We start from the raw sequence: 25,506 nt of genomic DNA, 5'->3' as shown, positions 1-25,506 counted from the left end.
AACACAAGTGTGTGCAATTGATTTCTCCTTCCTTTTCATAGAGTTTTGGTCCCAAAAATAAGATATAATCTGATATTATTATCATTTCACTCCATGGAATTTAACATGCTACCTCATAGAGTTTATTCACTCATTGACAGATAACACAAGTGTGTGTTATTGATTTATCTTTCCTTATTTCCCAATCCTTTTTCAGTTGTTCACAAACCTGAGTTTTGGTCCCTTATACATTAGGGGTCACAAAAAAAGAAATAATGTAGTATAATAATTATTTCACTCCATGGCAGATCAGATTCCACCTTAAGAGGACTTAGAGTTTATTCACTCATTGACAAGATAACACAAGTGTGTGCAATTAATTTCTCACTCCTTTTTTCAGTTGTTCCCAAACTAGAGTTTTTGGTCCCTTATACCTTTCAGGAAATTCACCAAAAATAATTCAATTCAATTCAATTTATTTTTATATAGCATCAAATCATAACAGAAGTTATCTCGAGACGCTTGAATAAGAAATAATCTGATATTACTATCATTTCTCTCCATGGAATTTAACATGAGACATCGGATGCTATACCTTATAGAGTTTATTCACTCATTGACAGATAACACAAGTGTGTGTTATTGATTTCTATTTCCTTATTTCCCAATCCTTTTTCAGCTGTTCACAAACCTGAGTTTTGGTCCCTTATACCTTTCAGGGAATTCCAGGGAGTCACCAAAAATTATGGATGCACCGATACCGATACCGGATCAGATATCGGGTCGATACTGACTTGATCGGGTATCGGTGACAATTGGGGCGATATATTCAATTCAATTCAATGTTTATATACATTATATACTGGAATTTTAATTCCTGTTTAAATGTGGACCAATTTATTGTTGCATTAAAAAGGCTTACACTTGAATTGTAATTTATGTAAATAATTCTTGTTAATTTTGAAGATTTCTACCAAGTTTCTGGTGTACAATTTATTATTTTAATAATAAATAACAATTCAGTACATTTATATCTATGCATTTATTTGTTACATTTAGTTTTACAAAGTTAAGAGAGCAATGTTTAAGTCAAGCCTGATGTTGCCTTACACATAAAAAAAACCCTGATCCCAGTCACTTCCACACAGTGAGACATACAGCTTATTAATTAATCACCGGTATCGGATCGGTACTCGGTATCGGCCGATACCCAAAGCCCAGGTATTGCTATCGGTATCGGGACTGAAAAAGTCGGATCGCTGCATCCCTACCAAAAATAAGGAATAATCTAATATGATTATTATTTAACTTCATTGAATTTAAGACGAGACATTAGATGCTACCTTAAGTGAACTTAGAGTTTATTCACTCATTGACAGATAACACAAGTGTGTGTTATTGATTTCTTATTATTTCACTCCATGGAAGTTAACAACTAAGGCAAGAAAGTCTTTTTGCAAGCATGCATCCATTTCCATCTCCTTCTTGCTTATTCACATATAACTATAAAAAAGAGTTTAGGAGTCCCTGACTAAGGTTAATTAATCCTGCAGGTTTACAACAAAGTAAACTATATAATACAGAGTTTCTGATGAAGAATAAGGCACAGAAAAAGTAAAGGATTTGGAGTACATCTCTATAATGATATCTGCAAAAATATAAAATGAATTTAGCTATATTCTAGTGGCAGCATATTCAAGTATTTCCCTTAAAAAACACCATGTTTAGGCTTAAAGACAGATAAAGTCCCATGCAGGTATACATAGCTGTATCCAGACTGTCATGCCTCAAACCTCTAATGAACTGCAGTACAAAAATGATGAGGTATTGAATTTAAAAACAAATAAGAGCGTAATATAAGTTCTGTATAAGTAGCTGGTATAAACAAAATCCTGCTGTGAAGTAGGGCTCTAGCACAGAATCACCATTTGTTGACCCCATCCTAACGTAGTTAATGGTTGACTTTGGTTGACCAAAGTTAAAATCAGGTCAGCCATTACCTCAGACAGACATGTCCCACATTTTGTCCATGAGCCTTGAAGTATACAACATAATTAATTTACACTCTAATATCACCATAATGTTTGGTTTAGCAGCAGATCATTATGGTGATATACAGGCATTGTAAACCTAAATTCTTCCACTTGCTTGATTCACCCTCTGGATGAGTTCATTTCTAGTTGTCCTTGCATCATGCTGGTCCCTCCTCACCCGTGGGTTGGGGTCTAATTTGTGCTTCCCGTGGGACTGCCACAGCTTGGTCTAGACAAGTTGGTGGCTTCCGTCAGTCCCTGTGGCATCGCAGGTAAAGAGACGCTCGTCGGGGGGTTTGACTGAGGAGAGGAGGCAGGAACTTTTCCCTACGGGGCGCTTTCACATCTCCCCTATTTCCAGTTACCATGGCATTACAGCTTAAGGCAAACCAACACAGAGTATTAAGGGGCTAACAGTGTGCCATACGGATACAGCAACACAAACTTTACACGAAAAAATTATGCATTAAACACATATTGTGGACTGGAAAGGCAAATACAAGCAGTGTTTTTAGAACACCCAGAATCCCCCTGGGGACCCGTCGCTGGTAGCCAAGTTAGTGAATGATTATACAGAGGGAAGGGACTATTTGATTTTGTCTTTCTTTTTGAAGTGATCTGCTGCCTTATTTCCTGATACTCTTGACAAATATTCCCAGGGTGCATAATTGGCAGTACTGTCTTGTGGAAGGTTATTTCCCTCGGTGAAACTTCTTCCTGTTATATATCTAATACACATAAATACATACAGATAAAGTCTAGCAAACATTTATTAGATAACTGAAAACGTTAAACAAATGATCTCGTAAAGGGCTCGTGTTAAACAGGGGATTTTACATTCAAAGGGTTCATATCATGGATAGAAAGAAGTTACAATGTCATGGTGATGCATGCAAAGAGTGGTGATAAGGCATCATGATTTTCATTAGGTAGTTTACTGTAAATTATTTATATTTTTCTAATAGCAAAGACTTTCTAGTTGCTTGTGTTTCTAACATACAGTACATTATGTATATAAAGTACACATAATATATATATATATATATATAAAGTACAATATGTAACACGTTCAAGACAAATGTAATTCAGTCATTTCTAATTGAGTGTTTACCACTTTGAGCGTCAATGAGGTGAGTTGTGGTGACACCGAAGGCAGAGCAGGTGATCTCTCAGGATACAGTTTCTGATGAAACACTGTTGAATATTCCCAGAGGCTACAAACTACATGTTGAGCCCTGAGACTCATCGAAAAGTGTCACGAGGCATACATACACCTGAGCGCGCACAGACATTGACACAGAGAACAAGTTATCATGCAGATGTAATGCATATTTGTCGTTCCATGTCTGTACAATATAGACACTATGACAATATGCACTGTGCAATGCGGATGACCAGACAATCCGAAGTCTGTCCTTTTTTTTAATCACTTGCTGCTCAGGTAATTTTATTTTCAGTCACTCCACTGCAGCTTTTGATCTAGAGTACAATGCAATTATCAAATCCTCTAATGCAGCACTTCTTGATTCAACTAAAGCTAATATTTAACTTTACCTACAGCAAGTTAACACACATTCAAGTAGTTATTACATTTGTTTTGCTAATAGATGCAGTTTCTGTGTGTATTCTGGTTCATTATAGCAAATAACAGAGTTTATTTATTATTTCAAATTAACAATAAAACAGTTTTTGTACTTGCATTGAACTCTGCATGCTGCATGCTCAGTATAATAGCTTACTATTTAGTGTCAGACACATTTCTCCTGTTAAAGCTTCCAAACTACCCTTTCTCTCATGTAAACATTGTAACTATACAGTACACAATTCAGTTAATACTTTACTACTAACTTTTACTTTTTACTTGTAATTGTGTTTTTATACTAATTTACTTAAAGGCACTATATGTAACTTTTAGAAAGTCCTTGTTATTAATGACACCGGTGGCCGTTAAGTGGACTGCAGTCCTGTTGCGAGCGATCATCCTGGTCATCAACCAAAACAGTGACGTGACATTACATTACAATCATACTGTATATCACCGTTACTATCTGTAATATCCAACCTCCATAACACTAACTATCTTGCCATTTGCAAATTACTTCTTCAGCTAACGTTACGAAGCAAAACTGTCCCGAGTCCTTTACATCGAAATCAGTCCACAGGCAACCGAGAAAATCGGGGAAGGTCTCTGTTTTTAGGTTACGTTACAATTTGTTCACACATTGGCAATACAAAGTGATTAATACATGTAAATTGTTACATAAGGTACCTTTAACAGAGAGGTCATTATTTGTTTCCTGAGGTGTAATCAACTAACTCTGGCACAGCTAAGAGGCTGTGCTCTGTCCCTCTCAAATAAATTAATAAATTAATAGATAAAACCTTGGCAGAGGAAGTAGTTTCACGTAGGATGCAGCTATTAATGAGTCAACAGCAAACTTGTTTCATTCACTCGCCTTGGGGAGTATCTGATGTTGCTTATGCCTCCTGTTATCGACTTCATTGACTCTGTTTTGTCTCTAAGACGAGTTCTCACATGCTGGTTGTGTGGCTGTTTGACTATGAATGTTTCTGGTTCTCAACTACCTGATTAAATAAAGTTACTAATATCCGAAGGTAGCGAGCAAGGTAGTGATGGATTTCAGAAATGTTGAACTATTCCTTTAAGTTGAGATTGGACCGATAACAAAACTAATTATAAGTAAGTGATGAGTAATTGAGCTAATTATTTAACTGAACTGAAAGGCAAACTAATAATTAGTTCCTGTGAAGTCTGACAGTGTGACAGTGAAGTATGAAGGCGGTACGGTGATTGAGTTGGTATGCTGCAGGATCAGTCTGACTTGGTGGCTGCTTGAGCATTTAGTTTACTTACTTAACACGTTTAGTTAAGTAAGCCTTCATTTGCAGCAGTGTTTATACTGAATTTGTGGGATTCACAGTTTTGTCCTGCAATAATACTTTTGTGAGACAGTTCAGTGAGTTCTTTATCATCTTTTGATAAACAGGTTGTTGAAGTGGCAGAAGAGAAATTATGTTTAGCCTTGAAAGCACAGTTTCAATTCACATTTGACATTGCGTCTGACTACGGCCTATCTGTAGTTTTAATGATTTGTCCGTAGTTGTGAGAACATGGTGTTATTCCCATTAGGTGCACCTGCAGGTTGCACACTCCTCCACAGGGCTGTCAAGGTCTCAGCAACACGCCCTGTGTCGGCGTGGCTGATGTAATGCTCATTTGGGATCATTAACAGAATCACACAGCAGCCAATAGCAGCAGGACAAGTTACGGTTCAGGGAAGAATGGTCTTCGCCTGAAGAGCCATTCACACGCCTCCATGTGCTGCAACCTCGACAGCTCAACAGCCCCCGGCTATTTGCAAACCAAATTTCCACCTGCCTCCTTTGGATTTGGTGGAAACGGATATAAACTCAGATAAATTATAACTGCTGACATCTGGAGAGCATAGACAAACAAATGTAGCACGAATGTTGGTCACAAAGGAATGGTTGACTCTCTCAGGGAGGAGACATTTCAATGTGTTAAGTGCATGTGTTTACAGCCCGGTGACAAAGAAATATAATTAATGATTCATCGGTGATGCATGTGATCAGGAACACGGCCGTGTTTTGTCAAGGGTGCTGTAAAACAATAAAAGGTGTAATGGAGAATAATTTTAATAATCAACTTTAGATTGTGTTTGTGAATCAAAATCTGTTTTGTTATTGTTATAGCTGTTAATTGTCTTTGGATCCCAATGTTTGAGTAATTATATCTCTGTAATACTTCTTGTCCAACATGCTAATATTACAGAGCAGACATGCCTCTAAGATTGCCACCTACAAGGGTGAGTTCCTTTCAGTTTGTTACAAGTAAGACAGTTGTTACCATCTGCTTCCACTCACTCACATAAACAAACCATTGTCTGGTTAGGTTCGACGTTCTCGTCTGTCTTCTCTTGACACAATCCAGACTGGTTTGTTAGGAGATGGAGGGTTTTCACAGAGATAAACATGTCTAACACTATGTGAACCATGGGTTTCATCACTGTTGACCTTTGGTACTTAGAGCCATGGTAAAAAGTACTTTGTTAAATTACAAAGTGTTGTATATCATCTCATCTAAGCCACAATATTACAAAGACCTTTTTCAAAAAATGTTATTGTCTGCACAAATTAAGTAAAAGTATGCATTTACCAAAATAAGACACTACTATTGCCCAGTCGTCGCTGAGTCTGCGACATCCATACTTCAACTGACACTTTTATGTTATGTGTCCTGCAGTAAAGCCAGCCTGTCAAAGTGCCTTGTGGGAAAATAGTTTCCGCTGCTTTGTCTCACTTAATTAACCCCATAGGATCCATGACAGCTTCTACAGACTCAAATGAGAAATGGATGACTTAATAAGCACTTGCATTCAGTGGCTTTTTATTGCATAATGACCAGTTTCCTGAAGCACACCTCTGTTGCTTTAAGCACAGTGGACACTTGTTTTCCCCAAAAAACAGCAGAATGTTTGAAATTCCCCAAACTTAGCCACTTATTGCTGATGAAACCTAATCTCATAATGAAATACAAAGCCACGTTTTTACCCTAACTTTGCGAGGCATTTTTCACATATTGAACCTTTAATATTAACAGTATTTTAATCCAAATTTCTCTCATCTTTGACACTGACAGTATTTTTACAATTATGTTCTGTATGTTAAAGACAAAATATCAATTTCAGCGTGTTAATGCTAACAGCCCAGGAATTACCATGACCTTTTTTTATTTTTAAGAAGGTAGAATATTTGACCCAGTTTTATATTTATTCAGTGATTTGACAAAACGCAATAATAGGCCCATACCTGACATCAGTGTGGACGACGTTTAGGCAACACGTGTAGACAGAGACCTTTCAACACATGACGTCAACACACATTTTTGGTGCCGGCTGAATGTACAATACAATGTCACGTTCATGTTTTCTGAGATGACTCATCTGGTTTCTGAAGAAACTGTTTGATAACACCAACAATACTCGATACCTCTGCCATGGCCCCTTTCCCTGGAATAAAGTAAAGAATTACAGAGTTACATAAACACCCTCTGTAGGGAAGAATAAATTAGCAGTCAGTGGCCAGGAAGCAATGGTAAGAAGAACACACACACCTGTAAATACTTCTCATGCACGTTTGGACATTCTCCATTCACACAAACACACTTTAATTTACATGTTTTCTCGTACGCTCCCAGTGTTTGCATATCTAAACTGTACATCAAGGGGACACAGCATTATCAGAGAGCTGCCACGCAAAGACGGACTTTCTGCTGATAATACAAACGTAAGGCTTCCTGTTGCAACTGATACTAAGTTTTCCAGAACAGATATCTATTACTCTACGACGGTGAAGCTACTGCAGAGAGTTGACTTTTATAGTCACTGAAGATAGCTGGTCTTGTTTGTTTTTTAACTAAGATCAGAATCTTAATTTGCACATGTTTACCACTTGTGTTGATGGAGCCACATAACATTATGTTTAAAGTTTTGTGTGCATGCCTTTCTGTATGATTATCTTGAGAAAAACAGCATTTTTCACCACATCACTACAAGATGTAGAGGGAAAAAATGATCATTTAGTGTATAACCTTTGTATTCTCTGTGTTATACTGTTCATGACTGGCTCCCTTTCCGCTGAACTATACTCGAACCCCTGATACTGTAAATGAACTGTCCTTTTCTATACAATACCTGATCTGTATAAATGATGTAAGGATGAAATATAGTCTAGCCTGCACATTAACTCTTCTCTTTCATGTCTGAGACAAAGTGTGCCTTCATTTATGGAAATTCCCTACTTGAAAGTGTGCCTTTATTTATAGTATGTAATCAAATCAAATGTAACCAGTGTAACCTTTATAGTATGTAATCAAATCAAATGTAACCAATGTAACCATTGACTCTTTGTTCTTATGCATATAAAAACCCTGGTGAGGATGCACTCGGCATCGATTCCTCGGCAGTCGCTGACTGTCACCTTAGAGGTTTTTGGTCCTTTTGCGCAAAAGCTTAATAAATACACAAAGATAAATTTCTCTTTGTTGGTCTCCCTCATTCGGTCAATTTCCACCACACAAGACACACGGCAAAGAAAGTTTAAAAAGCAGAGGAGTTAAATAAGGACATAAAAAACGACAACATGCAGCCTGTTGATATCCTTAAAGAACATGGCTGAGTTGTTGAACCTGATTTATATTTAAAATCCTTGATCAAACAATTCGATCCTCCTTAATGCTTGTCATCGGGAAAAACAGTTCCCCAACCTACCCCTTAGGCCAACCTGACTCTTAGCTGAAGTAGGATAGCTATAAAAGCTCATTCTTAGGGCTGACTCGGAATATATGTTTGTATTGGATTGCATATATAAACGCGCAATCAAAAGTTACTCTTGCGTTTTTAGTATCTTCTAATCAGATGCACAAGATTATTGACCAACTATAATGGCGAGTAGTTTAATCCATCATAAAATAACAAGGTTAGGCAGATATAACATATAGATTTAGCAACCAGGCGGCAACCTTTTTTATATACGGTCTATGATAGCAACTACTGTTAAAGCATGTTAAACTGAAGGTATTCCACATAGCAACACAGAAGATACTGTGGCTTTTAATTCTACAACTGCAAATAAATGCAAAGAATTGGAAGTTGTGAAGAGGATGACAAGGTGTAATTATAACATAATCTATGCTTTAGAATCTAGGCAGGATGCATATAACGCTGGTTAGCAGGGGGAAATCAAACTACATTGCACTTAAAACACACAGACTACCTGTCTACTCACTTTCAGTACCATTCCTACATCCGTCTGCATCTGCCATGTCTTGTATTTAGCTCATTCTGCTTATTTTACAGTTACTGCCATTGACGTATGTGTCATTTAAGGTAATTCACCTGCACACATTACAGTTATGGTGAATTTATTTAATGGAATGACTGATGACTGACTGACATGACTGTTTTGGTCAAACCATCAGGGTGAAAGTAGATGTTGTAGATACTTTAGTTTTTTTTTCTTGTATTACCCACCTTCATCTCCACATACTAGCTTCTTAGCAATGCAGGGGATTTCCACATATCCAAACTCTGTGAGCCGTGATACCTGCTGGGCTGTAATGGGATGCTGCCACATAGCTGTATTCATTGCAGGGCAGAAGAGGAGGGGGCGACTGGTATCCCAGGCTCTTGCCACACATGTCTGGCAATGACAAAGTCTGGTCAACTTCACTTAAATTTCAGAGAAATCATGTAATGAATTATTATTTGCCGTAACATTTTGTAGGTAATCAGATAATAATTTCATGTTCTCACCACGAGATTGTCACAAATTCCATTAGCAATCTTTCCAAGAGTGTTGGCATCAAGGGGGGCAATGACAAGTAGGTCTGCCCAGCGCCTTAGATCAATGTGCAACACAGGGTCGGTTCTCTGAGTCCAAAGCTAGAACAGAGATATGCCGTTGAACGCAACCAATGACACACTTCCTTTCTGGAATGCATGATACTTTAGACCAGAGTTTCTCAATCTTTTCTGGCCCGTGACCCTGTTGTTATGTCTCAATCTTCTCCTGAGATCAGCTATCAAGTGTTTACTGGACAACTCTTGCAACACTTTAATTCACTCAATGCGATTTTGACTATATTCTTTTTATATTTCAAAAGTTAAATTTCAAGAGCATACAGGGAGCTGAAAATGGACTGTATGCAGCCATACCTATTTCATTTAATATTAAAAATATACCAGTTCTTAAAATATAAATTTTAGAAATCTTACACAATCCAGTCAGCTTATCAGTAGCACCAAGATTGAGAAACTCTGCTATAGACTGAATGGCGATACTAGGACATTTGGCAAGTTCATTACCTCCCATTCATCCTTGTCACTGTAGATTTTTACTGAAACTTCTGCAGGATTGTAGAAATGCTTGGCATGCTCTGTGGTGACTACTCTTACATCCACCTAAGGCACAAAACAAGACAACAACTGTCACAGGGATTTTTAAAAGCATCTTTTAGTATTGCTACAATGCTGAAGAGGTGGGAAACTAAAAAGAGACTCCTACACAAGTTGAGTTAACTGATCTTTATCTTAGAGACCATTTTATGAGTCTTACACTTTAGTATACCTTAGTACCTTTCACAGGATTGTGTGGTTTTGACTGCACTTCTCAGGACCATGCAGTATGTAATTTCATTATACAATGTTAGCATATTAAAGTCTGACTTTTTAATGACATCTTTTATGACCTTCTTTTTACAATTTTATGACATACCATGTTATGAAATTTTTATGGCATACTATATTATGGAAATTGTCATGCCATAGCCTACTATACAATTACTTTTTAATGACATACTATACTCTGACCATTTATGACCTTTTTGTATGGCATACTATATTATGAAAATGTTTATGGCATACTATACTATGACTTTTTAATGACCTTTTTATGGCATGCTATACTATAACAGTTGCTGTTCTGGTAGAATGTAAACAAATGGGACTATCAGTGCGAGTTATGGGTTAGATTCTTACTGTCTAAAGTCAGCTACTACTACTGATGCACTTAGATGTGTCTACGTGCATCAGTAGATGTATATTTACCTGACTTTTTTATGACCTTTTTATGACATACTATACAAGGGGTCGGCAACCTTTACTATCAAAAGAGCCATTTTAGGCAAAAAAAAAAAAAATCTGTCTGAAGCTGCAAAACATTTGAGCATTGTGATGAAGGTAACACAGTTTATAGTCTAAGTATATAGTATATAAGTCTAATGCAGTGAGGGCCCGAGTGCAAATGTACTGCGGAGTATTAGGGCCACATTGAGGGGAAAAAATCGTAGATTACGAGAAAAAAGTCATAATATTACAAGAATAAAGTCATAACTTTACATGAAAAAAAAGTCGTAATATTACGAGAACAAAGTCATAACTTTACGAGAAAAAAAGAAAATAACATGTAAAATTAATACTTTATAATATTATAATTTTTTATTATAGACTTTTTTTCTCTTGAACTTATGACTTTATTATCATAATATTACAACTTCATTCTTGTAATATTATGACTTTATTCTCGAAATCTCAGATACATTTTTTTCCCTCAATGTGGCCCTAATACTCCGTCGTACCGTAGACCTACAGCAATGATAAGTAAAAATGAAAATGTAAACAAAAAAACAGTTATTCATTTCCATTTTAAAAAAACAGGGAGCCACTGGAGAGGAGCTGAAGAGCCGCAGGTGCTGACCCCAGGACTATACTATGACTTTTTTCATGACATACTATACTAGATACATTCATTACTTAGTGTAATTCCCAGAGTTTGACTTTCTCTCTCTCCTGCTGAATGTTCCTTGCAAATAAGAATGTTTACAGCATATAAATATGTCTCAAACCTGTTTAGTAAAACAATATAAAACCCTAACACTGTCCTTATTCTATGTAACATTTCACTCAATAACACAGATATCTCCCCTTACTGTCACTTCACATCTCTTTTTAGTTTCCCATTGACAGCCTATTAAAGGGTTTCTATTACTACTGAGGAGGCTGGAGCGACTTTTGTTAGTTCAATCCCAGGTTTTAAATGAAAAAAGACTATATATCTGAAAGTAAAATAACAATACTGCAGCTGAGAGAGAGGACTATAATAACAAGATTACACTGTTGAGATGTTTTATAAACAGCTGACTAACAGCTGCAACATCTCCCTCTTGTGGTTATAAGGTGAGTTGTGCCAAGTAGAGAAACAATAATGTGAGCTGATGCAAGGGCATATATTTAGTGTTAAAGTAAGAGAGGCAAGACAGAAGAAACAATCACTAAAAGCACTAAACTTTAAACACTAGAAGTAGCTCACCCCAGGCAGCTGAAGCAGCTGTGTCACCAGGAGAGGCAGTTTCAAGGCTGCCACGCTTCCAGTCACACCAACAAGAACACGAAATGTCCCGCAAGATGTCAACAAATCAGATTTTACATCAAAAACATGCTCATCTGTCTGCATATTTGCTTAATCACCAACAACAAGGTGACAAACTGCGTCGCTTACTGCGGTAAATCACTTTCTGTTTATCTACTTCCGTAAACATTTACCAGCCAGCCAATCAGAGGAGAGCTGCGTCTCCTGGACGAGCACGTCGTTACGTTGCTAGGATGGCGAGAACGCGCACGTACGTTCATGCAGGATATTCTGGCTGTGTGCTGATGAAGCTTTCCAGGAACAGCAGCTAGCATGACGCGAGGAGACTTCATTCATTGTCTGTTCAGTCTGACATTTGTTTGAGGCAAAGCTCTACAAAATAACGCAACAATGCCACTCACACCTCTCGTTTACTGGGCTCAACGCCATGAAGAGGTTTACCTGCGAGTGGAGCTGACAGACGCGCAGGTGAGATAGTAAAAGGACCAGCTGGGGTAACACACAAACTGCGTGCACGCATTTACGTGCTTTCTGACCGGCTCGTGCACTATTTTATGCCTCTAAGGGGAAATATTAAATCATTCAAATGAAGGGTGTAGTTTCCTGTAAAAAGCTGCACACACTTTGCATATTGGATGGTGACCAGAAGATGATTTTAGATGATAATACATATTTGCATGGCCCTCTGCTACAAGGGCTGTTATTATCTTATTAGGTTTATGATCAGCTCCAAACCTGTTCAGTGACGCACTACATCAGTAGCATGGTTTTAAGACACTGGTGTGTGTGCAATCAGTTGCATGGGTTATTAAGGGTAATATATCATTTGCCACTTGTGTGCAATTTTGTTAATAGTCTGTTTATTGGCAATACTGTATATACTGCTCCTATTTTTATACTTCCTTCTTTTTAAATGGTTCATATTTTGTAACGCTTTTGTTTAGCGCTTCCTTTCTTTTTTTACTGTGTTAGCAGATGCATCTTGTTTTTTGCGCTATCTCCTTTGCTGCTGTACTCTGCAAATGTCCCCACTGCGGGACTAATAAAGGAATATCTTATCTTATCTTAAAAAGCAGGTGTTGCTTCACCCTATTAGATGTCACCCCAACTCCAGGCTGCAGGAAGGACCTTCTTCAGCACACTTCTGTGTACTCCTGTTTAAATGTTGGCATCATAGTCATATAGTTTGTTTGTTTTATAGCACTGATATACTGTTTATATATATACATACAAACAGTAACATGAACAAGAGCTGATTCAGGGTGGAGATTGTGTGGAACGGCTCATTTTCTTCTGAGTTTCTTCAAACAAAGAATTGATTGTGGTTTGTAATTAAAGCTGCAGTGAGCAGAATTGGAGCAAATATGATTTTTAAAAGTTATTTTTTTATAAAATGGTCACTATATCCTGACAGTAGTCAAGGCCTATGGAAAGGAGGCTGGGTCAGGCGTCATCAACACCTCATTTCTTTGGGGGTATAACACATGCGCCGTAAAATCTCGCCTGCACTCGCCGGAATTGAGCCAATCGCAACGCACGACTGCAGTTTCACTGCGCATGTGTTATACCCCATAACCCGAGACCCATGTCCGCCCGTGACCCAGCCTCCTTTCCATAAGCCTTGACAGTAGTGCAAGAGACAGGAAATCTGAAAGAAATGATGTGCCTCTGTGTCCTCCGGTGCACAACCAATCAGAGCCCAGCTGGAGCCTGCCGTCTCTGAGCAGCTGTCAATCACTCGTGAACTCCGATCAAACGGTCAAACTAGGCAGCGCTGATCAAATATGAATCAATATTCTGTGACTGTAATGCCTATTTCTCACCTCAAATGTTCTCAGAAACATCTTGTAGTTTACTGTTTAGCTGTAAAATGAGAAAGTTTGTGACCTGGCAGCCATGTTGAGATCAGTTGAGGAAATACCAAGCACCGCCCACCAGCCGGAGCAAACTTTCTTGTTGATGGATTATAGATTGTTAATGTTTTGAAAATGTCTTTTACATGTTTTATTATTGTCTCTGTTCAGCTGTATTGTGCACAGGTGTTAATATAATGCTTTAATTCTCACTCTGTAGGAGGAAGTATAAACTCATCATCTGCCTCTCTGTTTGTTTTTTGCAGAATATTGAAGTCCACGTACATGAAAAAGTGCTTCGGTTTAGAGGTAACATGCATTTCATGTTCATTTGACAATAGGAATGTTTTAAGAAGTTCCTGATTCGTGACGTTCTTGTGGTGTTTTGTGTGTAGCCCAGGGCCATGGTGCAAAGGGACAAAATGAATATGAGTTCAGCTTGGAGTTCCTTTTACCAGTAAAGTCAGAGGTATGTCTCCATTTAAAAATCAGTCCTCGATATCTACTTCTCCTTTCTTACTTTTGCTCTTCTAGTTTTGCTGACTGTGCTCATTAAATGAGCCTGTGTGTTTCCAGGTGAGCAACAGGTCCACGCAGCGGCAGGTGAATATTACATTGCAGAAAGAGCAGCGAGGCTGGTGGGAAAGACTGACGCTACAGGAGCGCAAACCAGTCTTCTTGGTGCCGGACTTTGACCGCTGGCTGGATGAGTCAGACGCTGAGATGGAGATCCGGGAAAAGGTGAGATTCAAGTTTTTCCATCAGAGGGACATTTTCATGTGCTACCCTGTGCATTTGACAGCTGTATAAAGGGGGACCTATTGTGCTTTTGAGCTTTTCCCCTTTCCTTTAGTGTGTCATATAGTTTTTTTTTGTGCATGTAAAAGGTCTGCAAAGTTACAAAGCCCTAAGTCCACGCCAAAGGGAGTTACTCTCCCCCCACAGAAACACTGCTCTGAACTGCCGGAAACGCCTTGATTCTGTTGACCAATCAGAGCAGACTGAGCACAGCCGGTATGAGTTGTAAATAAAGTAAAGTGTTTTTTTGAACATGTTCTAGTAGAAACCAAAAGTACAAGTATGAACCTGAAAATAAGCATAATATGTCCTCTTTAAATAACATACTCAATATTGCAAAATGTTTAACTGACTAAGATTGTACTATTGATACCAAAGGCAAAGTTGAACACTTGTATATTTTATTTTTTTACTTTGAAAAGGAGGAGAAAAGAAACCGTCTGAAGGCTTCAAGGCATGAAGAGGAAGGTGAGTACTTTCTGGATGAATACCCGTTTCTCTAAAGTCCAACAATTTTGTTCCCAGTATTTTGGTGAAGAGTTATTTTGGTCGTCCTATCTTAATTCAAGCAAGTTGTTGTCAGTTGCCTCAATGTTTTCTTCATCTTTCAAATGTTTCAGGGTTTGTCAGCATGAAAACAGGATATTTGTTCCTATATAACCTGGTGCAGTTTCTTGGTTTCTCATGGATCTTTGTCAACATGACCGTGCGGCTCTTTATCTTTGGCCAAGGTGAGGAAATACAAGACTGCTGTGGCTTTAACTTTCTCATTGTTTTTCCCTCTTTGATCAATTTCTTCATCATTTATAACACTGCTCTCATTTCAGATTCTCTCTACGACACATTTCACACCATATCGGACGTGATGTTCTTCTGCCAGATCCTGGCAGCAGTAGAGGTCCTCAACGCTGCTTTTGGTGTAGTCCGGACAGGTGTTATTCCAACTGTTATACAGGTATGGGCTGCTCGTTTGTTGGATGTGTAGCAAGGTTATAATAGCTTTTATGAATTTTCAATAAGCTTTTATTTTATTTAATTTTTTAACTTGGTTAGTTTTCAGCATGTGTTTGCTAGTTTTAGTTTAGTTTCAGTTTTTCAGAAAGGTATAGTTTTTAGGTTAGTTTTAGTTTGTTTTTGTGAGGGCCAGGTATGTTTCAGAAATATTTAGCTACATATACATACAAAATACATAGTTGGAGAACTGTGTAGGAATGGCCATAATGTTTAATGTTTAATTTTAGCAAAACACCATCTTTAAAATGTTAAATCTGTTTCATTTCTGTGGTTCAATGTCATGAGAGTTTACGGAAATACATGCCATCTCCTTTTTTTCGGTAGTGATATATTACAGCTAAAAAACTAAAACTGAATTCAATTTACATTCATTTTAATTTTATTTTTTTGTTAGTTTCAAACCGGCAATATCGTTTCAATTTAGTTTTCTTAAACAATATAGTTTTTATTTAGTTTCAGTTTACTAAATATATTTTTCACTGCTTATGTTTTCGTTTCACTTTTAGTTTACTGATGTGCAGTGACACCTGCTTCGTGCAACAGAGTGCCAATACATTTCATTTTTAACTACTCATTCCTGTGTTTTTTTTCCCTTTTAATAGGTGGTTGGAAGGAATTTTATCCTCTTCATCATTTTTGGTAGTTTGGAAGAAATGCACAACAAGCCAGTTGTGTTCTTCGTTTTCTATCTGTGGAGCGCCATTGAGATTTTTAGGTAAGTATGCATCTGCTTGTCATTGTTTGTCACACTGTTTTTAATACAGTGCACCATTTGTGGCTGACGCAACTGCAGTTTCATTGTGCATAATGACAATGAAGCTCTTGAATCTAATTGAACAGTCACTTAATTGGATTTAGTAAAATCTGATGATTATTTTCAAGTCAAAGTCTCGGCAGTCAGCACAATCTTCTGTATAAAGCCAGTATATTTAAAATCACATCAAAAGTTCTCTTAATAGACATAAACTTCTATTGAATTGTGGATTTTGTTGTCAATAAGATATAGACGTTTAAACAATATTGGAGATATATAGTATGCCATAATAAATACAAAAACATTTGATGGTTCCAGGATCTCAAGTATGACAATGTGTGTTGCTTTTCTTGGCCTTAAATTATAGTAAAGTGAATATTTTGGGGTTTGCACTGTTGGTCGGACAAAACAAAACATTTAATGACGTCACCTTGAGCTCTAGGGCATTTTATACTGTTTTCTGATGTTTTATAGATCAAACAATTAATCAAGAAAATAATAAGCATATTAATATTGATAAGTTAGTTGCAGCCCTACAACAAATGGTAAAACTGTTGCAGTATGGCATCTGTGGCATTAGCTGTTGACACAACAAGCACAGTCAGTAAAAGGGCATAATGCAAATCCTCTCAGAGCAGCAGCAGCACAGACTCAATTGGAGGTTGAACTTTACTAAGCAGCAGATGGGTGCAGCAGTTGGTGTAACAAGAAACAGCAGGGCATTCAGGCTGCATTGATCTGAAGATGGACTGTTATTGATGCGTCAGTTGATTAGCAACACGTCTCGTTTCCTCCCTAAAACTAACACGATGCTCTAATTTCAGGTATCCGTTTTACATGCTGGGCTGTTTCAATACAGAGTGGAAAACTCTCACATGGCTGCGCTACACAATCTGGATACCACTGTACCCATTAGGTGTTCTAGCTGAAGGTGAGCTTGTTTACATCTCTCAGAATTAATAATTCTTCACATACAAGTACTAAAATGTATGTCGCAATCCCATGCAGCTGTTGCTGTGATACAATCCATTCCCATCTTTGACGAGACCAAACTCTTCAGCATTCCTCTGCCGAAAGCCGTCGGTATCTCCATCAGCTTCTCTCACGTCCTGCACATCTATCTTGTCCTCATGTTTCTCGGTAAGTCTCCAGATAAAACATTAATCATATAGATCTTTGAGCTAATATTATGTTCTAATGTGATCATGTTTGTTCTGATATCAACCTTTCGGTTTCCCGCCCCCTCAGGACTTGTTATCAACTTCCGTCATCTTTACAAGCAGAGGAAGAGGCGTTTCCGTACCAAAAAGAGGAAAGCAAATTGAGATATAGTTCCAACAACACTCCTCAAACACCTTTGCTGCCTGCTTATTTCTGGATAAAATGTTTTAAATGATGCTCATAAACCATGCTCCAGTCATATCAGTTCTAGTTTTTGTTATGAGGAAGTTGTTATTCTTTTCCACGGCCTGTTTGCGCTCACTAAAATGATTTCCTTTCTGGTCAATATGAACAGATGATGCAATATTTCATCATTGCATTGACGTCTCATTTACTGGTGATTGATTTCTCTTAGATGTAAGTTTGTATTTTGTAGATAAGTGGAGCTAAAATAAGCCATAGTACATACTTGATATCCTGTGTTATGCGGTTTCTTTATCCTTTTAATCTTGGTTGAGAATTGAGATACATTTGAATTTGAGTTTGGTTAAAATGACCTGTGGTTTGTGTATGGATGAAGAAAGTGACAACGTTCTCAACAAATACTGTATTCGTTATCATTCCAGATTTCTGAACCGTCCCACAAATCTCAGGGGAAATTACACTGGCGATTGCTAAGATACAGAAACCATTTATGTCCCTTCTGCTCAATAATAACCAGCTACTTAGAATTTGTATCCCTTCCTCGCTCTGTTTAATTATTTTGACAGAATTTCACAGGTTTCCTGTAAATGTTATTTGACACTGAATAAAAATTTGTATCTGGTCAATTGGTGAAAAAGGTCCTACAAAGAAACATGTTAAAAAAATTATGTACATGCTAACATATTACAAACACCTCATTATGTACGTTTTGCCATGTTTAGGCAGTGTCAAAGAATGACGGTAAGTTATCGATCTGGCTCATTTAGGTTCCACATATGGTTCTTGAAGCAGCCCCATTTTATGAGTTCTTTAAACACACAGGTGCTGTTTCAACGTTGACTCAGACAGAGGCTTAGACTCCTCAATTTTTACCAATTCAGACGTGGCTCAGCTGGAGAAGTCCGTGTGCATGGGAGCAATGTTGTGATCAAAAGCGGCATACTGGGAGTCACCAGTGCTGGCCAATTTGAGTTGCTGTGCAGCATGGGAGAGCTGGAAAGCAGCGTCCGGATGGGCCGAGTCCGGCAGCAGGGTGCACTCTCTCTCCAGCAGGTCGGCCACTCCCTTCAGGAGCTCCCAGAAACCGAAAGCCAAGGCAGCTTTCCGAAGACGGTTCAGCTCCTGACAGATTCAAATACAAAACGGTAATTTAAATCATGAAAAATAGAGTTCCTAGTTCAGAGTCATTTTCAGCTAGACTTACCTTATAGAAGGTTTGAGTTTTATCTGGCAATTTCCTTGCATTCCTCAGGATCTTCTGCACATCAGTCTGTAGAATGACAGCATAAATAACCTAAATTAGTGATGACCAGAAATGATTCTCAAACATGTTTTGACTCGTTTATAATAACATCTCAGTATGTTCATTATATATTCAGTTCATTTGTTAGCCAGTTCAGTCAATCAGTCTCTAAATTGAAACTGGACTTTGGGAACACAAAGGACGCTGTGTAATTGTGACCTCTACCGACTCAAACCAACCTTCATTTCTCTTAAAACCTAACAAACAGTGCTTTTATGCAGTGACTTTACTGTACCTGTAGTCCACTGGCCTTAATCCACACAGTGACATTCTGGGCATAGCTTCGTTTGACCGAGGGCTGCAGAGGGAAAGGACTTTTACTGTCATCTTCTCCATAGGGATTTTCAGTAGCCTCTGAAATACCAGGAGGGTGATGAAACAGAGTGAAGTCAGTATCACGATCAAAGGCAGCCAAATCAAAGCTGTGTAAATGATTAACTGCTTAATTATGAACAGAGAGGTCTTTGATCTTTAGGAAAAAAAAACAATCATTTACCCGTACAAGGGTTAGTGTGTCATGAGTTACATGACAATGCAGAGTTTTACAATATACCAAACATGCCATACTCTTAAAATGAAAATGATGCCTTCAGGAACAAGAAACTATAAAGTATATACAGTATGCTAGACGTTTTGTTTGTTTGCTTGTTTGTGTCTGCAGAGAAACCAGAAGTGGTGAAGGGTTACCGGATATTGGTCCCAAATGTGTGATCTTGCCCAGCCAAGGCAGCGGCTCTGAACCAGGCTCAAACAGAGACATCATCAGGTTAGATTTCTTCTTGCTGTCTGCTTGGGAGTACAGCATGCCGTACCACTCTGGCCTGGAGAAAAGCAAACTAGATTTAGGCCATTTCTTCATATATGAAGTTGTTTTAGGTGTCCTAATTTAAATGCGCGAAATTCTGAACACAACATAATTCAAATATTTTAAATATAAAAAGCTCACCCCAGCTGGACCAGTGCCACCATACCCTCCACTTTAAGGCTGCCATGTAAAAGAACACAAAAATTTGGACTTTTGCCTGCCATTTGACTGGCAGAGGGTTCCTCCTCAAGCTCATCTGTGGTTCCTGTGCCAACTTCATCCACCTCTGAAATCAATATAAATAAAATACATTGAAAATACCAGAATCTGACGTGGCATGCTGAGGGCTCAATGATTTTGTTTTTTGTGTTTAAAAAAAAAAGATGTGTTTACTTTGAATATGAAAAGTGACAATTATTTGTGTAAAAATGGGGTTTCCAAAATATTATTTGCATCACAAACACTTTGTAATTTAACAGTTAATTGTTGTTTTTTAACCACTTTAATGACTGTAAACCGTAGTGAATAATGTTTTCTTGAAGCTGGGAATAACTTCAAGTGTGGGAAAATAAGAAAAAGAGAAAAAGAAAATTTTGTAAAAAAGCAGTTAGACCAAAAGCAATGAGCTATACGGCTGATTTGTCTATGAATGTTTCGATTTTCTTTAAAACAACACAAAGAAATGTTCAACACTAACCTTTGTTTACATTAATAGGCAGTACCAAGTGTCTGGAAATAACGGGAGGGCTGGCAATGTCAGGAATTTCAATGAAGCCCACAATTTCCAAATCTGAAACAAGTATAACAAGAATGAAGATGTGATAAAGGGATAAAAATGGTTTAACTTTAAATATAAATTGTTAAATTTGAAGCCAGCTGGGTACCTGGATTAACTGATCGGGGCATGGGCTCCACCTCTTCATCCATTACGATAGGCTCAGGCCGAGGGAACACCTGAACGTCTGAGGACAAGTTCCCACAGTGCAGGACAGCATGGAAGGGAGAGTAGGCGTGATCAATCAGCCTCCTGAAGACATACAAAGACACACAATAGCTCCTAAGTAAGTCAAATATGAAAAAGCACTTTTTTTTCTGGATTATATCACCAGTAAGAGTCGTACCCAAACATGGCCTGTACACTCTTCATGCAAAGTGGTCCCTCCATAGTGAAGATCTGTCCGTCACCTCCGCTGAGACGAAGTAGCTCCTCCAAGTTGTCCATGGCATCGGTCATCTGTAACTGCAATTACACAAGACAGGGGTTACATTGATTGCAGCTAGCTAATCTATAGCAATTGCAAACTTTTCAATGACGTAGTCATCAATACTCGTCACTATGAATCTCTAAACTCTCTTAGCTCAAAAGTGTAACAACTGTCAAACTGCCTTTCTCTCATGCTAAGATTTCTTGAAAAATATTTAATATATTAAGTCCCAGTAGAAGCCATCTCCTTAGATCTTGTTCATGACCAGCTGCTTCTGGCTGCATGGTATCTGATCAAATTCCCTCCATGGTTTTACACTGACTGTGTTCAGATCAAGATGCAAGTAAATGGCAATTAATTGTTGACTCAGTCATTACCTCCTCTGCATTGGCTACAGACATGATGAACATTTTTGTAGGGAAAGGGAAAGGGAGTGGGAACTTCTTGTCATCCCCACGATGCTTCAGGGATTGGAGGGAGTGACGTAGGGAACCCTTGCCAATACCAAGAGATCCATCAGTAACCAGCACCACCTATAGGACAAAAGGAGGGAGGTGCACAAACATCACCATATGTAACAAAGGATGGATACAGATGGCTGAAATCACAATGGAAAAATTATTTGACCAGCTTTATTTAATCAATACTAAATTCAGGAGGTGTGATGATATTGTATAAATGATATTGTCAGGGTTCCCAAACTCTGGACTGCACTTCCTATAGAGATACGATCATCTAACTCTGTATCCACTTTTAAAAAACTTTTGAAAACACATTTTTTTAGGATAGCATTCCTATAAGCAGAAGGGTATAAATATATGTATGTATACACCTGTTTCTGGACGCATGTGTACATTTATACACATGTTTGTATATATACTGTATATTTGTTTTTATCAACTTGTCATACCATTTTACCACTTCTACTATTATTGATATGTTCTGTGATGTTCTGTTTTAGCAGTTACCATATCTTTTACTTTATTAATCTGCTTTTATTGTCATGTGAAGCACTTTGTAGACATCTGTTTTGAGAAGTGCTATATAAATACATTTCTTCTTCTTCTTCTTCTTCTTATTATTATTATTATAAAAGATCTGAGAAATTACCTGACAGGGACAGGCACTGCCCCACTCCTGCTGTACCACGTTACTAACTCCATTAAGAGCTGATTCAACACAGGTCTTGTCATAGTCTTCCAGGTTGCCCAGAGCCTCCTGCACACAGAAAAAAAAATGCATTCATTAGCTAATTCCCAACTCTTCTCCAATGTCAGACTTGTTTTCTCTGAGGTCAAACTCAGGTGACGATTTATTTATATATATTATATTATATATTATATATATTTGCACATAAATAAAACTGCACAAAATCAAGTCAATGAAAAAAACAAAAAAGAAATGTGTCAGGAGAGGTCAAGAAGCCACAGGCTCATACAAAAGACCTCCCCCCCAACCCCAGGAGAAAAAAACAATAACAAAAAAGGAAGAAAGATCTAAACTAACATAATTTAAAAAATACAACAAAAGTTAAACAATGTGGACAGTGGAAAATAATCCAATAAAAACAATGAAATACATACAAAAAACAGTACAGAAAAAAAAAGAAAATGTATCTCAACATATCAAAAGATAATTAGACATCATGAATTAAATGTGATGATGAATATATATAAATATATATATACAAATACAGTATAGATATACATATATATATATATATATATACATATATATTTTTATCTGTGTAACTCTGAAATGGTAACATCCAATCACAACATTAATCGGGTTAAATGGAACATATGGCTTCTGAATCATCTACACAGTGAAGGGAACAGAGACGGCGGTCCAACGATTCGCACACTAATGTTTTATCTCAGATCACAGTGAGTGAGAAAGAAAAACATTCTTCTTAAATGTTTATCTGCTGTACTAAACTGAAATATTAGTATATATATATATATGTTATAACCTTGATACTTCATAGTTCTGTGAGAATTGTTTATATGTATATATATATGTGTATATATATATACATATGTATACGTATATATATACTGTATATATATATATATATGTGTGTGTATATATATATGATTTTGAACTGATGCTATAAGTTTCAGAAGGAGAAAAAAAAAACAATAACAAAAAAGGAGGAATCAGGAGAGCAAAACATGCTCTGACTTCTCATATTGACATTCTCATATGAGGCACTTTGTTTTACCTGTAATGCGTTGTAGTCTCTGGTGAAAGGTACCAGGAGCTCCCAGAGAGAAGAGAAGGCCATCAGTGATGTGAACTCCAGCCGGTAGTTAGAGGCCATGTGTTCAAACAACATATTGAGTCCGTGGACAGCCAGGTTCTTCCTCTGAAACTCCTCATTGCCATCCAGAGCCACTGGCCGGGTCATGGACAGAGACACGTCCATCAGGACCACGGTAGGCATGTTGACTTAACTTATATAGATTACCAATAACACACTGGAGTTAAAGCACCACCAACGTGCTCCCACTGCAGGAGAGAGAAAGAAAACAAAGAGTAAGAGGAGAAGGTGGCTAACTTAGCTTTATGTGGTGTCTCTGGAGGGCATATTAACACATGTGGCATTCAACACATGCGATCAGATAACTATCCACTGCAGTACTATACAGTCATTAATTAATCTGATAACAACTTAATATATATATATATATATATATATTTACGTGCCATTCAACGTTTCGCTCGCTATCCACTGTTTGTGTTGAAGTGTGCACCACTACTTCCGTCCGGGTGACAGCGATGCACTTTAGAATAAATAGTTCCTACCACGTGATCTCTTTGGACATTTTCATATCTCTGTGCTGAAAAACCTACACATAAAATCGAATATCAACATGAAGGCTAGAGTTTGATCTAAGAAGTCAGTCCGCAACTTGTGGTTGTTGTTTTTAAACTAAATGATAATATAGTATACACCGATCAGCCATATCATGCCCAGCCTGCAGGAGCTGTACACCCAGCGGTGCCTCAGGAAGTCCCTGAGGGTCATTAAGGACATGACACCCCCCCACAACAGCCTGTTCTCCCTCCTGCCCTCTGGTAGAAGATACAGGACCCCCAGGACTCACACCAGCAGACTGAGGAACAGTTTTTTCCCCCAGGCCATCAGACTTTTAAATCTATAATTCATTTGACACATTCTTACACAAAAATATATCCTATACTGTATATACTGTATATATTCTTAATACATATGTTCTTAATATGCCCTTGTATAAAGTATTTCTTTTTATAATTGTAATGTAAATGTAATTGTAATGTAAATGTAAATGTAATATAATTCATTATTTTAATGGAGCTTCCCAGCAAAAAGTATTTCACACGTTTGTACCTGTACAACCGGCGTGACAATAAACATCTTGAATCTTGAATCTTGAATCATTATGACAGCATGGACACCCTGACCTGATATATCCCACCCACTGCCAGGTGGCATTGTAACGACATGATCAATGTTATTCACTTCACTGGTCAGTGGTCTTGATTTTATGGCTGATCGGTGTAGTATCTCATAAAAAAATCACAGTATAGAATAAAATGTCATAGTATAGTATGCCATAAAAATATAAATATAATATGCCATAAAATGACATAGTATAGTATGTCATAATAAATCATAGTATGTAATATAGTATGTCATTAAAAAAAAAGTAAAAAGTAAGAAATAAGTCATAGTATAGTATGTCGAAAAGAAGCCATAAAAAAGTCATAGCATAGTGTGTCGAAAACAGTCATGGTATAGTATGTCAAAAAAAGTCATAGGATGTCGAAAAAAGTCCAAAAAAAGTCATAGTATATTCTATGAAAAAAATAAAAAAAATCATGTTGTCGTATGTTGAAAAAAAATCACCAAAACGTCATAGTATAGTGTGTCAAAAAAAAGTCCCAAAAACGTCATAGTATGTCGCAAAAAAAGTAATAAAAAAAGTCAGTGTATTATGTGAAAAAAATGAAAAAAAGTCTTAATATAGTATGTCAAACAAAGTCATAAAAAAGTCATAGTATAGTATTTTGAAAAAAGTCATAGTATAGTATGTCAAAACAAGTCCAAAAAACGTCATAGTATAGTATGTTGAAAAAAGTAATTAATAATCTCGAAAATGTTCATGAAAATAAGTCACAGTATAGTAAGGTTTAAAATTTCACCAAAAAAAGTCATAGCATATAGTATGTCAAAAAATGTCACCAAAAAAAGTCAGAGTATATTATGCCAAAAGATTTCATGAAAAAAGTTATAGTATAATATTTCCAAAAATGTTATGAAAAAAAGTCATCGTATACTATGTCAAAAAATTTCATGAAAAAAAGTCATAGTATAGTATGCCGTAAAATGTCACCAAAAAACTCAAGGTATAGCATTGTGAAAAATTTCATGAAAAAGTCAGA

General features: G+C 37.3%; 3 protein-coding genes across 4 annotated transcripts; 1 reads left to right on the top strand and 2 right to left on the bottom strand.

Moving 5' to 3' along the window:
* Nucleotides 1-6,409: 6,409 nt before the first annotated feature.
* Nucleotides 6,410-12,253, bottom strand: ppcdc (phosphopantothenoylcysteine decarboxylase). 2 transcript variants are annotated; one of them, XM_074632825.1, is made up of 5 exons: nucleotides 11,922-12,253; nucleotides 9,920-10,015; nucleotides 9,368-9,496; nucleotides 9,086-9,270; nucleotides 6,410-7,063 (listed from the first exon to the last, which is right to left on the bottom strand). In XM_074632825.1, the coding sequence occupies exons 1-4, from the start codon at nucleotides 12,063-12,065 to the stop codon at nucleotides 9,109-9,111; spliced, it is 531 nt and encodes a 176-aa protein (XP_074488926.1). In that variant the 5' UTR covers nucleotides 12,066-12,253; the 3' UTR covers nucleotides 6,410-7,063; nucleotides 9,086-9,108. The 2 variants fall into 2 exon arrangements, with proteins under 2 accessions (XP_074488926.1, XP_074488925.1); XM_074632824.1 differs by having other exon boundaries at nucleotides 9,086-9,254.
* hacd3 (3-hydroxyacyl-CoA dehydratase 3) lies at nucleotides 12,239-18,387 on the top strand. The gene is made up of 11 exons (XM_074632823.1): nucleotides 12,239-12,449; nucleotides 14,101-14,143; nucleotides 14,230-14,303; nucleotides 14,411-14,575; nucleotides 15,055-15,100; nucleotides 15,253-15,363; nucleotides 15,460-15,587; nucleotides 16,249-16,361; nucleotides 17,225-17,331; nucleotides 17,409-17,540; nucleotides 17,649-18,387. Exons 1-11 carry the CDS (start codon nucleotides 12,372-12,374, stop codon nucleotides 17,723-17,725), a joined length of 1,074 nt encoding a protein of 357 aa, XP_074488924.1. The 5' UTR covers nucleotides 12,239-12,371; the 3' UTR covers nucleotides 17,726-18,387.
* On the bottom strand, nucleotides 17,648-23,945 carry ints14 (integrator complex subunit 14). The gene is made up of 12 exons (XM_074632822.1): nucleotides 23,788-23,945; nucleotides 23,303-23,589; nucleotides 22,189-22,296; nucleotides 21,456-21,611; nucleotides 20,995-21,113; nucleotides 20,758-20,900; nucleotides 20,571-20,663; nucleotides 20,015-20,159; nucleotides 19,756-19,889; nucleotides 19,304-19,422; nucleotides 18,970-19,035; nucleotides 17,648-18,887 (listed from the first exon to the last, which is right to left on the bottom strand). The coding sequence occupies exons 2-12, from the start codon at nucleotides 23,522-23,524 to the stop codon at nucleotides 18,654-18,656; spliced, it is 1,539 nt and encodes a 512-aa protein (XP_074488923.1). The 5' UTR covers nucleotides 23,525-23,589; nucleotides 23,788-23,945; the 3' UTR covers nucleotides 17,648-18,653.
* Nucleotides 23,946-25,506: the final 1,561 nt, after the last annotated feature.

The sequence above is a fragment of the Sebastes fasciatus genome, chromosome 4 (genome assembly GCF_043250625.1).
Source record: "Sebastes fasciatus isolate fSebFas1 chromosome 4, fSebFas1.pri, whole genome shotgun sequence".
Lineage (NCBI taxonomy): Eukaryota > Metazoa > Chordata > Actinopteri > Perciformes > Sebastidae > Sebastes > Sebastes fasciatus.
The sequence above is the reverse complement of the archived record's forward strand: the minus strand, read 5'-3'. Positions and strand labels throughout refer to the sequence as shown.

Excerpts from the sequence above, each read along its gene's own strand:
- ppcdc (XM_074632824.1), bottom strand. The coding sequence starts at position 12,065 with ATGCAGACAGATGAGCATGTTTTTGATGTAAAATCTGATTTGTTGACA. Across the intron at positions 10,016-11,921 it reads AGCTGCTTCAGCTGCCTGGG|GTGGATGTAAGAGTAGTCAC; the intron begins GTGAGCTACTTC and ends TTTGTGCCTTAG. Across the intron at positions 9,497-9,919 it reads GTGACAAGGATGAATGGGAG|CTTTGGACTCAGAGAACCGA; the intron begins GTAATGAACTTG and ends TCTCTGTTCTAG.
- hacd3 (XM_074632823.1), top strand. The coding sequence starts at position 12,372 with ATGCCACTCACACCTCTCGTTTACTGGGCTCAACGCCATGAAGAGGTT. Across the intron at positions 15,588-16,248 it reads TTATTCCAACTGTTATACAG|GTGGTTGGAAGGAATTTTAT; the intron begins GTATGGGCTGCT and ends CCCTTTTAATAG. Across the intron at positions 17,332-17,408 it reads ATTAGGTGTTCTAGCTGAAG|CTGTTGCTGTGATACAATCC; the intron begins GTGAGCTTGTTT and ends AATCCCATGCAG.
- ints14 (XM_074632822.1), bottom strand. The coding sequence starts at position 23,524 with ATGCCTACCGTGGTCCTGATGGACGTGTCTCTGTCCATGACCCGGCCA. Across the intron at positions 21,114-21,455 it reads CTGTAGCCAATGCAGAGGAG|TTACAGATGACCGATGCCAT; the intron begins GTAATGACTGAG and ends GTGTAATTGCAG. Across the intron at positions 20,901-20,994 it reads AGTGTACAGGCCATGTTTGG|GAGGCTGATTGATCACGCCT; the intron begins GTACGACTCTTA and ends GTATGTCTTCAG.